Source organism: Pelophylax lessonae, assembly GCF_965119305.1.
Source record: "Pelophylax lessonae genome assembly, chromosome: 4".
NCBI classification, from domain to species: domain Eukaryota; kingdom Metazoa; phylum Chordata; class Amphibia; order Anura; family Ranidae; genus Pelophylax; species Pelophylax lessonae.
The window spans coordinates 243,259,869-243,275,225 of NC_138771.1; the positions used below are offsets into that span (position 1 = coordinate 243,259,869).

The 15,357-nt window shown below is 45.5% G+C and overlaps 1 protein-coding gene across 1 annotated transcript in view; it reads right to left on the reverse strand.

Annotated features, from left to right (window-relative positions):
* TWF1 (twinfilin actin binding protein 1) overlaps window positions 1-15,357 on the reverse strand; it is a 76,374-nt gene that overhangs the window by 7,264 nt on the left and 53,753 nt on the right. Inside the window, exons 4-6 of the mRNA XM_082255318.1 lie at window positions 9,466-9,561; window positions 4,337-4,441; window positions 3,685-3,810 (exon numbers count right to left, since the gene is read on the reverse strand). Of these exons, the coding sequence (XP_082111444.1) occupies window positions 3,685-3,810; window positions 4,337-4,441; window positions 9,466-9,561 (327 nt within the window). The remainder of the gene's footprint in view (window positions 1-3,684; window positions 3,811-4,336; window positions 4,442-9,465; window positions 9,562-15,357) is intronic.

Genomic DNA, 15,357 nt, shown 5'->3' on the forward strand with positions numbered 1-15,357 from the left:
ATAAAATGGAGATTATTGCACTATTTTTTATCACACCGTATTTGCGTAGCGGTCTTCCAAACGCAGTTTTTTTGGAAAAAATTCACTTTTTTTAATTAAAAAATAAGAAACCAGTAAAGTTAGCCCAATTTTTTTCCATAATGTGAAAGATAATGTTACGCCGAGTAAATAGATACCCAACATGTCATGTTTCAAAATTGCGCACGCTCACGGAATGGTGACAAACTTTGGTACTTAAAAATCCCCATAGGCGACAATTTAAAAATTTCTACAGGTTGCCATCTTTGAGTTACAGAGGAGGTCTAGGGCTCAAATTATTCCCCTTGCTCTAACGATCGCGGCGATACCTCACATGTGTGGTTTGAACACCGTTTACATATGTGGGCGGGGTTTCTGTATGCATTCGCTTCTGCGCGCGAGCTAACGGGGACAGGGCGCTTTAATTTTTTTTTTTTTTTTTTTTTACTATTTATTTTATTTATTATTTTTTATTTTTACACCGTTTAAAAAAAAAAAAAAAAATTGATCATTTTTATTTCTATTAAAAGAAATGTAAATATTCCTCGTAATAGAAATAGGCACGACAGGACCTCTTTTTTGTGAGATCTGGGGTCAAAAAGTCCTCAGATCTCACAAGTACACTAAAAGATAGAAAAAAAAAAAAAAAAAAATAATTATAATATAAAATGAAAAAAAAAAAAAAAAAGGACCTTTAACCACTTAAGCCCCGGAGGATTTGGCTGCTAAAGGACCAGGGGTTTTTTTGCGATTTTTTACTGCGTGACTTTAACGGACAATTGCGCGGTCGTGCGACGCTGTACCTAAACGAATTTGACGTCCTTTTTTTCCCACAAACAGAGCTTTCTTTTGGTGGTATTTGATCACCTGTGCGATTTTTTGATCACGCGCTATAAACAAAAAAAGAGCGTAAATTTTGCAAAAATAACAATATTTTTCACATTTTTTTATATGAAATTCCCCAAAAAAAAAAGTAAAAATCAAAATTTTTTAACATTTTTCGGCCAATTTGTTTTATGCTACCTATGTTTGGTAAAAAAAATTGCAAAAAGCGTATTTTGATTGGTTTGCGCAAAAGTTATCGCGTTTACTAACAAAGAGAAAGATTTTTGTCATTTTTGGTGTTTTTTTTTTTTAACGCGTAATGGCGGCGATCTGCGATTTTTTTTTCGGTACTGCGACATTGCGGCGGACAGATCGGACCCTTGACTGACATTTTTGACACTTTTGGGGTTACCAGTGACATTACTGCAGTAATCAGTGCTATACATATGCACTGTTACTGCAAAAATGACACTGGCAGGGAAGGGGTTAACTTTATTGGACAGGGAGGGGTTAAGTGTGTCCTAGGGGCGTGCTTTCTACTGTGTAGGGACATGGCTATTGGTGTAAAAGCAAAGATCAACCGTTCTACATAGTAGAACGGTCAGATCTTTACTTTTACACAGGGAGAACTGACAGGCAGCTTGTTTACACAAGCTGCTCTGTCTTTCTCCCTTCACAGGAGCGATCGCAGTGTGACTGGCGGACATCGAGTTCGCCGGTCACACGCACTGACTTGCCTGTGAACGAGCCGCGGCGGGCGCGCGCCTCGGCGGGCGCGCGCCCGCTCGCTATAGGCTCGCAAGTCAGTGACAGGCAAGTGACGTACCGATACGTCACTCTGCCTGGCCGGGGCTGACCGCCGCAGTATATAGTCGTGCGGCGGTCGGCAACCGGTTAAACTGGTTGCTAGGCAACAACATTTTCCGTAGCTCCGGTCCTCCAAGACCATAGAGTCAAGTGAGGGCAAGCTTGCCCTCACTCGACATCCTGTCTGTGAGGATTCGGGACCGGATCGTTTTCCCCGCTGCCGGCGGGTCCGGTAAGCGGGGAAAAGGACCGGAACGCGTCGGGAGGGGGGGGGGGCGCCTCTTCCGCCATCCCGGAAGGGTGATCCCACGGCGAATCCGCCGCTGGGACCACCCTTATCGGAAAGCCAACCGTCCACCGTTTAAAAAAATACCAGGGTTATGGCAGCTATCTGCTGCCATAACACCGGTATTTAGGTTTAAACGGACGACGTATATAAACCTTTTTGGACTTGGACATGGTGGCTGTATGAAGGGTGACAGGTACTCGGGTACTTTGTTGGGCAGGTGACAGGTACTCTGGTACTGATGAGCAGGTGGCAGGTACTCGGGTACTCCGATAGGCAGGTGACAGGTACTCGGGTACTCTGATGGGCAGGTGACAGGCAGGTGATAGGTACTGATGAGTAGTACTCACTGACTGATAGGTGATAGGTGATACTGTACTGATGGGTACTGATGATCAGTACTGATACGTGATAGGTACTGATGAGTACTGATGAGTAGTGATGGGTACTGATGAGCAGGCGGCAAGTACTTGGGTACTTCAGGCGTCAGGTACTCTGATGAGCAGGTGGAAGGTACTCGGGTACTCTGATGGGTAGGTGACAGGTACTCAGGTACTCTGATGACGGGTACTCCGTTGACAGGTACTCAAAGTACCCGAGTACCTGTCATCAGAGTACCCGAGTACCCGTCATCAGAGTACCCGAGTACCTGTCATCAGAGTACCCGAGTACCCGTCATCAGAGTACCTGTCATCAGAGTACCCGAGTACCTGTCAGAGTACCCGAGTACCCGTCATCAGAGTACCCGAGTACCCGTCATCAGAGTACTCGAGTACCCGTCATCAGAGTACTCGAGTACCTGTCATCAGAGTACCCGAGTACCTGTCATCAGAGTACCCGAGTACCCGTCATCAGAGTACCCGAGTACCTGTCATCAGAGTACCCGAGTACCCGTCATCAGAGTACCCGAGTACCCGTCATCAGAGTACCCGAGTACCCGTCAGAGTACCCGAGTACCTGTCATCAGAGTATCCGTCATCAGAGTACCCGAGTACCTGTCATCAGAGTACCCGAATACCTGTCACCAGCCCATCAGAGTACCCGAGTACCTGTCATCTGAGTACCTGATGACAGGTACTCGGGTACTTTGATGGGCTAGTGACAGGTGCTCTTTATTGGGGGGGGGGGCAATCAGTGTGGTTGGGGTGCACTGTAGTTGGTAACTAGCTGTTACCACAATCTCCTCCTCACACAGGATCAGTGTGTGAGGAGGAGAACACGGTGACAGCTAGTTACCGTGTTCTCTGTTGACATTTGTGACCGGCTGTGATTGGACACAGCCGGTCACGTGGTAAAGAGCCAATTTCATTGGCTCTTTACCTAGATCGGGGATTGACTCTGTCCGAGGGACGAGCCTCGTCCCCGATCGCTGCTCTGCGCGCCCCCGGGGGCGCGCATTGCAGAGAGAACGAGCGGCTCGTGCTGGAGCCGCTCATGTGATCGGCTGTGATTGACACAGCCGATCACGTGGTAAACAGCCAATTTCTATTGGCTGTTTACCTTGATCAGTGATGGGCTATGTCCGAGGGACGAGCCTCATCCCTGATCGCGCCGCTGCGCGCCGCCGGGGGCGCGCAGTAGCAGCTAGAACGGGCCGACGTCATATGACGGCGGCCCGGATCTAGACAACCACCTTGCCGACGTCATTTTACATGACTCGGTAAGGAAGTGGTTAAACAATCATCTGCATCAAATATATCTTGCATTTAATTTGCAATAACCAATATTAAAAATCAAGTTCTACATACCAACTGAACATAGTTTAGCTTATAGTTTTTTAGCTGTTCCAGCGCCTGGAATGCATCGCTCTGTATTGGGAAAGCAACCCCTTGGAGAGTCTGTTGTTTTGTGTCTACTCCAATATCCGTTTGAATCTGAAAGATTAGACATAACCATACAGGATTAGATGAAATAGCCCGTGTTTAGGTACAGCAAAAAAGTATTAGTTCCCCAGCCAAACATGAATTTTCCACTGTCTAATATATTTACTTTGCTGGACCATGCAATTTTTATGTAATATGCTGCTTTGAGTTATTTGCTCACATCTGTGTTTTTACATTACGCCATTTATGTTTGCTGACTGGATACTTTTTTTTTTTTTTTTTACGTATTTAATGAATGACTATATTGATACAAGACTTTATAAAGGGTTTTCCAGCATTAATGGTGGCATAATAAAAATGGACATGTAAAGAAGGTTAATAAAATTGTGTATTAAGGCCTTTCTGTGAAAGCAGGTAAAAGCAACAATAACTTGTATAATGTAATATTTTGTATGAAAAGGATATATATATCTGTTCAGATTAAATGATGGGAGTAAAATGTGAAGGGTCCTTATCATACTACTGTGCAAACAGTTTAAAAAAAAAAAAGTTTAAATGGTTACAAGCCAAGTTTTACCTCATTAATCTTGATTTGCCTAAGCTCTTCTTCTGATGCAGTGAGAGGGGCAGGAGCTGAACGGCAAACTAAATACTTATTATATCCACTAAGTGAAACATCCTCCTGTTGAAAAATCAATCATCAACAAACAAATTAAATTAAAATTCTACAGAAAAAGTGAAGAAAAAAAAAACTGCTAGATAATGGAATATGTAAATGTCAAATATATAATGCACTGCAATGTACTGCTGTAATTTCCTTTTCTTTCAAACACTCAATAAAACAATTAAAACAAAATATGTAATGCAAAAGAATAATTTCAGAAGTTAAAAGCAAAGGGCAAATCAAGTATAAAACAATATATAGTGAGTGGTACAGTCATAAAGTAGAAAACTTTGAGGCTCGATTCACACCTGAGCGTATTGTTTTCAGGCGTTTTTTGGGGGGCTTTTTACAGGTGTTTTTGTCTGGCTTTTTTTCAGGCTTTTTTGCAGGTATTTGGAGGCAGGCATTGACATCTATCAAAAACGCTTGTAATCTGCCAAAAAAGAAGCTCATGTACTTTAAGTTAAGCTTCAGGAGACAAAACGCTCAGATGTGAACAGGGGCCATTGAAATGAATGGGATTTTGCTTGTTGGGCGTTTGAGACTTCAGAGATGAGCGTTTTATGAGCTAAAATACACTCAGGTGTGAACAGGGCCTTAGTCCAAGACATCCCTGAAAATCAAAGGGAACAGGGGCATCTACTCTTGGTTGTTTTTTTTTACTTTGGAAGCAAGAAAGAAGGTGGGGGTGGGGTAGAACTAGAAGAACAGAAATAGGAGGCCAGATGTGAGTAAAGGTCTAAGGGTCAACATAATTGGAAAAGGGGGTGGTAATCATGTGAACTGCAGTATGTAAAGGAAGGAGGGTGGGAAAAGAAAAAAGGACATGAGGGTAAAGAGGAGTGAGGGGTGGATCTTGGGAAGAAGTAGGCGGTGGTATAAGTGGAGCTCTCAGGTGAAGTGTCCAAGGTGGTCATGGGTCTCCATTCACAAGAGCATTGCCTCTGAAATCGTAGAATCTATAAAACATTTTTGGTATGTCTTATTTGTGAAGATCTTCCATCAACCTGTTATTCTCTACTCTACGGAATAAAAGATGTAAAAATAAGAAAGCAGGGTTTTCCAGGAAAATGAAATCTCTAAATTTCTGAGACATTTTTATAAAGAGAAAAGGCCTGTTTGGGACAAGACCAGAAGACATTGAGGACTGAGCATACGTCAGAGTTCCTAAAACAGCACAGGTAAATTACCTCAGGGTATAATAAATGGAGGATTGACTGAGTTCTGTACCATGTGAATAAAATTTTAACACTGGTTGCAATAGAAACATTTTAAGGTATACCGTATTGTTTGTTTCACAAAGTGATCCTAAACAGCATTTTAGCTCCCTTCAAACCAGCTATTCAATCCATGAACAGTTGGTCACCCAGACATTTTTTTTTTAAATTTACCTTGAATTTGTGTGCTTGATTTACTAAAGTAGCACCTTTTTCCCCACTTAGGGCAACAAAGTAATATACAGTACAATTCAGTCATCCAATTATGTGCAATTATTTTTTCTAGTATGATCAGGTGTTCTATTGACTAAAAAAGTAGGAATTTTGTAAAAAAGTAGGAATTTTGTAAATCACATTCCATGTGTACAGGTTTGACTGTTTTCAGATCTGCTGTTCAGGATTACAAAAAGAAACAAATCTTAATAACTCCTTGTAGGCAGACAATTTGTTGATTTATCAGGATTCCAAGCCTTAACAGCAGGGTGGTGGTCCTGCACCTGGGCCTAGGTGAATCGTAGCTACGCACCTATGTGGTAAATAAGTTGTTACTTTGTGTCACATTAAATATTCTGTTGAGTTAGAGGCCTATGACATTAACAGAGTGATAGTTAAGTACGCCAATATTTTACCTTGCCTAGACAGATTAGAGTTGTGCAATTTATTTAAAAGTGCAAATAGTACTGCAATGCATTTATTCAATGGGGAAATCTTTACTTGCAAGGTAACATTATAATAGAAGTAATAGTGCGTATATACAACTGAAAATGTTTTGTTATATCTGTCTGGTAAATGCAGAAAATACCTATTGATCATGTCAGAAATTTGGAGCTGTCCTGTGCCTTACTATGTTATCTCAAGGAGTCAAATTATCCCTCCTATTTGTTACTTTGGCACTATAGAAGGATTAGCCTGTAAACTAGGACAGGGGATGGTTTGACTAACTTAACAAAACTTGACAGGTCTGACACCATTCAGTCAAAAAAATGCTGTGTGTTGACAGCCCACAACAAGACTTGGTGGTGAGTGCCTCCAAGTGCAGTCCCTAGATCATGGCTCCTTTAGGGCTTTCTATACTCTAAAGACATTCCATATGCACCCGCTGTTGTTTTATGGAGACTGGAAGAACCCTGACAATTTTTCTGTGGTTCCAGCTATTTCTTGTTCATAAGTTTAGAGGTGACCGTGAATAAATGGCCTAGATGTATTGTTAACATTCTGGCATGCGTGGTGATATGTAATGTGTAGCCCAATCAATGATTTTGTTTGTAGGCACCCCCAACATATGTGTTTACATTCATATGTGGGGCTCAATTTTTGGGGGCAAGGTTTCAATGCTCTTCTGTAAATTAACTTTTTTATATCTTTCTTTTTTAAACTAAACTTAATTTCTTATCACAAAGAGGACAAAAATCCCCCTATGTGATACTTTTAGTTGTGGTAGGTTCTCTTTTAAACCTTGATGTCTCACCTGTCCTCCACTGAAGTTACAGAGCTTCTTCCCTAGCCACAGTAGCCAGAAAAAGAAACAACAGGACCCGGAAGCGCTTCTGGGTTCCTACTAAGATCAGCAAACGGACAATCACTGGTCTCCCTCCCCTCTATCCGGTAGCCCGAACCATGCCAATTCCGGGTCTGTCTAAGGGAGCACTGAGCCTGAGAAAATTGGTGGGGGCATGTACAGGGGAAGGGGGAGACTAATGATCCTGAGGTGTGTGGAAGCAATTGGGCAGCTGCCGCCCAATAGCTTCGATCTGACAACCAAAAGTTGGCTTGTAGGACTTACAAACATTCCCAGCTGCTATTTTTTCACTAAACATTTTTTTTAACACATAGGGGGGAGAAAAGTCACCTATGTGGTACTCAAAAACAAATTCTAAAAAAATTGAATAGACTATAATTATGTATAAAAAATACGGTTTTCGGCCAAATGCATCCTAAATTTTCAGTTTCGGTGCACCACTAGTTTAGCACCAGACTATATAAGCATTTAGATTTCTTTGTATTTTGAGTCATGGAGGTATCTGCTTTAAAGGGTGGAATTCATAGATCAACTGCAGGTCAAATGCACCCATCAAATAATTTTGAATCATCTCCAAAGCATTTCACACTAACGTCATTGACACAAGCTCAAGGTCCATTGACAAAGGCCCAATAGTTACTGCTTTTGTATACATTTTGGATGAGTAGTATCAGTTTAACACAGCCTTCTAGGTTTGCTGAAATCATAAAACTTAATAGATATTTTCCTTCTAAACAGTGCATCAAAACATAAAAATAAATCTAGTTTAATTTAAAGTATTTGTAAAGTTAAAAATAAAAAACACACTGCCAGCCCCTTCGTTTTATGAATCCATCCTACACACTGTTAGTGTAAAAATACCTTGTGGAGTGCCTCTAAATACCTTATCGATTATCTTTTATGGCCGGTCACTCTCCTCCTCTGATCAAAGAGCTACAGCGGGAAGGCCAGAGATCCCCTCTGACGTCAAGTGGGGAAATCACCAGACCGCTGTCCTGCCCGCTCAGCCCCTCCCGCTGTAGCCTAAGATAGAAAAGGTATTTAGAGGCATCATTTTACACTAACATTTACACAGTTTAGGATGGTTTCATAAAAGAGAGGGGCTGGCAGTAATATTTATTTAACTTCACTTTACTATTAATAGTGGCAGAAAGTAAGAGGAGGAGCGGCTCAAACACACACAGGAGCTGACAGGCAGGGGGAGGGAGGGGGAGAGAGGAGAGCAGCGGGATGACCGAGGCACATAAACTGACCATGCCACTGTAATCAGGGATCAGCAGTCATGATTACCTAAGGGGGACACAGGAACAGGCAGGATCAGCCAGGTTTTGACAGGTTAGACAGCCCAAGCATTGTGCTAGAAGAGAACAAGAGCTCTTTTTTTTTTTTAGGGTTACAACCACTTTGAGGAATGGTAAGTGTGTTGGAAATTTACCAATATGCTACCCTTTAATTTGCATTGACAGTTTAGCTTAGTCAACAGGGCTTCAATTATCCAGTCATGTGCAGCTGAAATAAGTAAGCAAATGGGTATTATGCCCATAGGTGTCCTTTAGTCCCTCTGTTCTCATTTGTTTTCCTCTAAAAAAATTGAAGTGTCTGCCTGAGCAGTGGGTTTTCTTAAAAGGAGAAGTTAAAAACTAATGCTAAACCTGCTCTTTGCCACTATTCTATCTAACCCTGTAAAGCAAAAATCGCTGTACTTAACTTTTCTACACCCGATCCGGTCCAGTCCTATGCTGAGTTGTCAGCAGTGGCTTCAGCATGGAGGCGGGTGCAGGAAAGGCACTCAACTGAAGCCCCATAGTAACTCTAGGGGTGATGTAATCTCCCATTCATTATACAGCCATTGTCTGTCCCTCTCCTACACAGAGCTTCATCGCTGGAGACCGGATAGGGTGCAGAATAGGTAAGTACAGTGATTTTTGCTTTACAGGGTTACATAGAATAGTCTTAGAATGTGGCAAAGAGCAGGTTTAGCATTCGTTTTTAACTGGACTTATCCTTTAATGTCAGAATACCTTGCATTTTCTGTGTCTCGCTTTATACTACCATGCTACTTTGAATCCTCTTTGTATTATGTGAGATATTACCCATTCTGTTGTACATTGCTCTGCTGGATGCTTTTTTCTTTTATATAAAGAATTTGAAAAAAAAAAAAAAAAAAAAAAAAAAAAGCAAATAGGAATTCGTTTTTACATGGTTGGATAATTGAAGTGAATATTCACACACTTTATTATGTGAACATAGTCAACTCCTTTAGTAAATCAGCCTCAGTCATAAATAAGCTTTAGAATTTCACACACCTTAGTGGTTCCAAAAAGCTCCTCTTTTATATGCCCGCCTCCGAATTCCTTTTTCACAGTGGCTCTAGTTGCAGCATACAACATTTTTTGTCGTACCTAATAGAAATAATTAGTAGTTGTTACAATCAATTTAAAGCATACCTGCATATACGGTTAAAGACAAACAGCCAAGTACACAGTTGAAATGCACATAAGGTAGCCATTTTTTCTTCCAAAAGGATTTGTATTTGTCTATCCATCCTGAAACTTACACAGCCTAGCCAGCAAGGCTGAGCAAACCAGACATAAGTTCAATTCATTGGATGTTCGGTGAACCCAGTGGGAAGTCCGTGAACCCTAAACGTCGTGCCAAACACTATTGAAGTTTATAGGAGCCAAAAATTGGGATTTTTGACTTACCGTAAAATCCATTTCTCTGATGCTTATTGATGGACACAGCTCCGGATCTTCTTAACCATTGGGTTATACTGCCCCCTACAGGAGTAAGACACTAGGCAGAAAAAAAAGTCTGGCTACGCTTATAGGCAGTTCCAGGGGGTATACTCCCTCTCTCTGCTATAGGTACTCAGTTTTGTTACAAGCAGTGTCAGAAGAAAATACAACTCCACAGAGGGGTGGGTGCTGTGTCCTTAAATGAACATCAGAGAAATGGATTTTACAGTAAGTCAAAAATCCCATTTTCTCTTTCGTTCATTGACGGGGACAGCTCCTGATCTTTTTAATCATTGAGAAGTCCCAAAGCAGTGTTAAACATGAGGTGGGAACAGCAAAAAAATTCCCAAGGCTAAACAGTAGCCAACCAGGCAACAGGAGCTCAACCAAAACAACTGGAGCTAGCCTGGAAAAAAAAAAAAAAATATATACCCTCAGAGGACCAGGTCCTCTAAACAGCAGCCTGCAAACCCATGCGGCCAAAAGAAGCATATACAAATGCCAACACATCCACTTTATAGAACTTTGTGAAAGTGTGCATCGACAAGCAGGTGGCCGCCTTGTAAACCTGCGTCACCAATGCCTGATGACGGAAGGCCCAGGAGGCAATGAGCGCCCGAGTAGAGTGCCCGATGGAATAGGCCTGAATCACCGTCTGTCCGATTCATCAGGAAATGGTCGTGGAGGAAGTGGACAAAGGCCCATCCATATGCAAAATAGAGAGTCTGACTTCCTAAAAGACTCCGAAGCTGCCAGGTACACCCTAATTGCCTGAACCACATCCAAGGCATGCAAGGCAATTTACTTAGGATGTTTAGACCTGGGACACAAGGAAAGCAACACAATGTCTCCATTCAAATAAAAAAACAGAGACAACCTTTGAAAGGGACGGACAGGCTGAAGGACCACCTTATCTCTGTGAATCATCAAGTAAGGTGGACAGGATAAATCTGCAATTCTGACACCCTGCGTGCAGAGGTGATAGCCACCAAAAAGGCCACCTTTGAGACAGCGTAAGCAGGGGAATTTCCTGAAGATTCTCAAAGGGAGGCTTCTGGAGAACTGTAAGCACCAAAATTGAGGTCCCAAGGCGGCAACGGAGACCACACTGGAGGAACTAAATGTCGAACACCCTGAAGAAAGGTATGCACAAGGGAGTGTGTGGGCAAGGATCGTTGGAAGAAGACCACCAAAGCCACCACCTGACCCTTGATGGTACTCAAGGCCGATTTCTGTTCAACACCCCCCCCCCCCCCGTTGAAAGAAGGTCAAGATCCGAGCGACCGAGAAGGAGCGAGGATGAACCCCAAGAGACTCACACCACGCGATGTACTTCTTCCACGTAGGATGGTAGATCTTCCCAGAAATAGATTTCCTAACTTTTAACAGTGTTGGAATCACCGATTCAGACAAACCCCTATCTTTCAGCACCTGGCTTTCAACAGCCAATATGTCAAAGCCAGTGACTGAAGCAGGGTGGAAGCCCTTGGAACCACAGATCTTGCTTGAGAGGAAGCTTACAAGGAACATTGGCAACCAGCTGCACGAGATCAGCGTACCAGGTCCGACGAGGCCAGTCCGGGGCCACTAAGATGACCGGAATCCCTTCTGCCTCAATCCTGCGTAGAAGTCTTGGCAGTAGCTTGAGAGGAGGGAAAGCGTAAATCAGACGATACTGACCCCACAGGGCCACCAGTGTGTCTGTGGCCTCTGCCAGAGGTTCCCGTGCCACGAACCTCTGCACCTTTCTGTTGAGCCGAGACGCCAACAGATCCACCTCGGGGGTGCCTCACCGGAGACACAACTGAAAAAACGCCTCCGGATGCAGAACCCATTACCTCTAGTCCAACGCATGCCGACTGAGGTAATCCGCCTGCCAGTTTTCCACTCCGGGAATGTGTACAGCAGAGAGGGCTGGAACGAAACGTTCTACCCACCTGAGAATGCCGGCTACCTCCAGAGCCACCAGGACACTTCTTGTGCCCCCTTGGTGATTGACATAAGCCACCGCCATGGCATCGTCTGATTGAATGCGCACTGAACATCCTTGGAGACGATCCGTCCAATGTTCCAGGCACAGTCTGATCGCCCAGAGCTCCAGGACATTGATCGGTAGTCTGGACTCTTCCAGGGTCCAGACCCCCTGAGCAGAATTTCTGTTGAGAATGCCTCCCTACCCAGATAGGCTGGCATTAGTGCTGACCACTGTCCAATACAAGGGGAGGAAGGATTTGCCCTGCCAGAGCGCTGGAGAACAAAGCCACCAGATCAGGGACCCTTTTGTACCCAGCTCAGCTGGATTTGGTTGTCCAGAGACTGCAGATTATTGTCCTATTTGATCAGAATCTCCCTTTGCAGGGACCTCGTATGGAACTGTGCAAACAGGATCACCTCGAAGGTCAACACCATCAGGCCCAGCAGCCGCATGCAAGTCCGGAGGGATGACTATCTGCTGGACAGCAGGAAGCGAATTGCAGGCGGCAGATTCTGGAGTTTGTCCAGAGGAAAGAATACTCTGGCTAAGGCCGAGACCAGAGTCAGACCCAGATAGTCTAGCTTAATGGAAGGAACCAAGCCAGACTTCTGAAGATTCAGAATCCAGCCATATTCCTTTAGTGTCAGTAAGGTGATCTCCAGGTTTTCCACCAGCGCAGTAGGAGACTCTGCTTGCAGAAGAAGGTCGTCCAAGTACCAAAGGACCGCGATTCCCCCACTGACATAACAATGCTAGCACTGGGGCCAACACTTTTGTGAAGACCCGAGGAGTATAGGCAAGACCAAAGAGTAATGCCACAAACTGATAATGCTCCTCTCCCACGGCAAAGCGGAGGAAGCGCTGGTGACCAACACATATTGGAATGTGAAGGTCCTTGATGTCGATGGAGGCAACAAAATCCCCCTGATGCAGGGAAGCCACCATCGTGCGAATGGATTCCATTCTGAACTTCTGCACCCACATAATGCAGTTCAGCACCTTGAGGTCCACAATTGGATGCACTTTGCCTTCCTTCCTAGGGTCTGTAACAGGTTTGCATAAAAACCCCTGAAAACATTTCGAACTCTGAATTGGGACGATCACCCCTTGAAGCAAAAGGTCTTGCACCTCCCCAAAGAGAGCCTGTAAGCGGACCAGTGACAGTCGCACGTTGGATTTAAAGAACCTTTCCGGAGGGTAAGAACGAAACTCGATCTTGTAGCCGTCACGTATGACTTTGTGGACCCACTTGTCTTGTACCAAGGAAGTCCAGGCGTCTGGTAAACTTCCCACCCCAGATACTGGTAAGGGCGCACATTCATGCTGAAGGGGCCTTGTCCACGGGTCTGGAGAAGCCCGCTCTTGACTTTTCAGACCAAGCTCGCTTGGATCCTCCAGAGGAGGCCCTGAAAGGCTTTGATCCCTTGTCAGTTGACCCTGAGGGACGAAAAAACTTCTAATGAGCCGAGAAGGAGGGCCCACGTCTACGAAGAGGGTCTTTGCCCTTATTAGCCTGTGGAAGAAAGGTACCCCCCTGTGAGACCTTTAATGATGTCATCCAGGGTAGCACCAAACAGGCGATCTCCTTAAAAGGGAAGATCAGTCAAGGCCTTTTTAGAAGTCTGGTCCACAGACCAGCATTTGAGCCAAAAGACAGGCCGAAGTACCACAGGTGAAACAGAGAGCCAAGCCGCTAGGGGAGCCGCATCCAAAGAGGCATCACAGATAAACTGCAGCCCCTGGACCAGCTGGTCCGCCAGCTTAGCAGAGGCGAGCTGCTCCCCCTCCAGGTCACGACGCAAAGCTTAGCCCATTTGGTCTGAGTCTGCGACACCAGGGCAATGGTGAATACCAGCCCCAGTGCCGAACCAGTCAGGGTGTACATATTGCGGGCCACAGCATCTGCCTTCCTGTCAGCTGGGTTCTTAAAGGTCGGGGACTCTTCAACCGGAATCATAGTTGCCTTGTTTAAACTGGAAACCGGAGGGTCCACCACCAATGGAACAGTCCACTTCTTAAGAAGGGGCTCCTCATAGGGGTATCGCCCAGCAAATCACTTTGGGACCCCAAGGGGACGCTTTGGTTGTCCCTACTCTTTAGTGCACAATTTTGTCAAAATAGAAGGTGAAAGGGAACACCTTTGCTGCTCTGGATGGCTTGGGAGTGCCAAAAAAAACCTGGGCCTCCGTCGCAGCTGCATCCTCCATCTTTAAGGTCTCAGCGCCATTTCGTGCACGGTTGCAGAAGTGGAGGAAACATTCTCACTATCTGAGGATTCAGGGTGCGTGGTCGCAGACCCAGCAGGGTGACCCACGTCCCTGGCCGCTGAATCAGATTCAGGATCTGATGAGACAGATGAGGCAGGGTAAGGCGGGGGGCGCTTTTTGCCCGTCGCCCAAAAGCCACCTCCACCTGAGACACAAAGGACTCCAGGACCGCTGTCAGTGCATTGATAGATGGTTGGAACCCGGAGGGCCCCGCAGCCTCAGAAATCGGATTAGGTGGTGAGATGTGCTCCAAGATTCCATGAGTCACCAGGGGGACCCTACAAAAAAGTGGAAAACACTGCTAAGGGACAACTCCCACCGCTCTGGCAGCACAGCCCAGTTGCCAGTCAAAGAGCACCAATGGCTCCTCGGCAGAGAGGGAGAGGACCCCACTAGACTCACCACCCCGCAGAAACCAGGCACCGCAGCCACCAGGAGAATCTGCACTGCACGAGCGGCGATCAGGAAATGAAAGTCCAGGAGTCAGCATCAGGGGATGAGGAGGGGTTCCCACCGCCGAAAATGCTGCCCAAAAGGCTACACAGACATGGAGCTCCAGCTGTTTTCAATGGCAAACCACCATAAAATGGCCGCCGGACTACACAACCATGGCCACCGTGCATTGCAGCACAAGGCTACAACAAAATGGTGGCACCACAAGGCTCCAAGGGACCCAGAAAGGCCTAGACCTCAAGGACAGGCACAGGCAGGACAGGGGGCCCTGGCAGGAGCCCCCCCACGATGGCAGCCCCCCCCCCCCCCTGCACAGCCGATCCTCCTGTTGCAGGCGGCGCACCCCCCCCCCCCACCCCCATTGCCAGCATAGCACCATGCCCCCACCCCAGGAGGTGGACCAGACCCCCCAAACAGCCCCAACAGAAGTGGGGGGTAGGATGGGGGGACAGCCTGACAGGAAGGAGGGGGAACCCGGGGGTCCCACTATCCCATGGAGGGGCCCATGTCCACCCCCAAAACCTCCAGGGGGAGAGGCGGGACAGCTACTCACCATACCAGGTACCAGGCGGGCACCGCTCCAGACAGAACCCCTCTCTATCGAAATAGGGGGGACTGCCCGGTCTATTGCCATAACTCATTACCTTGTAGTTGCTCAGAGTTACCCTGCTAACATTTTTAGCTCTACTGTGTGCTTTCTTATGTAATATTGTTTTGTTGATATCACATGTTGGTGTTATTTACCTTACAGAAGACCTGTTCCCC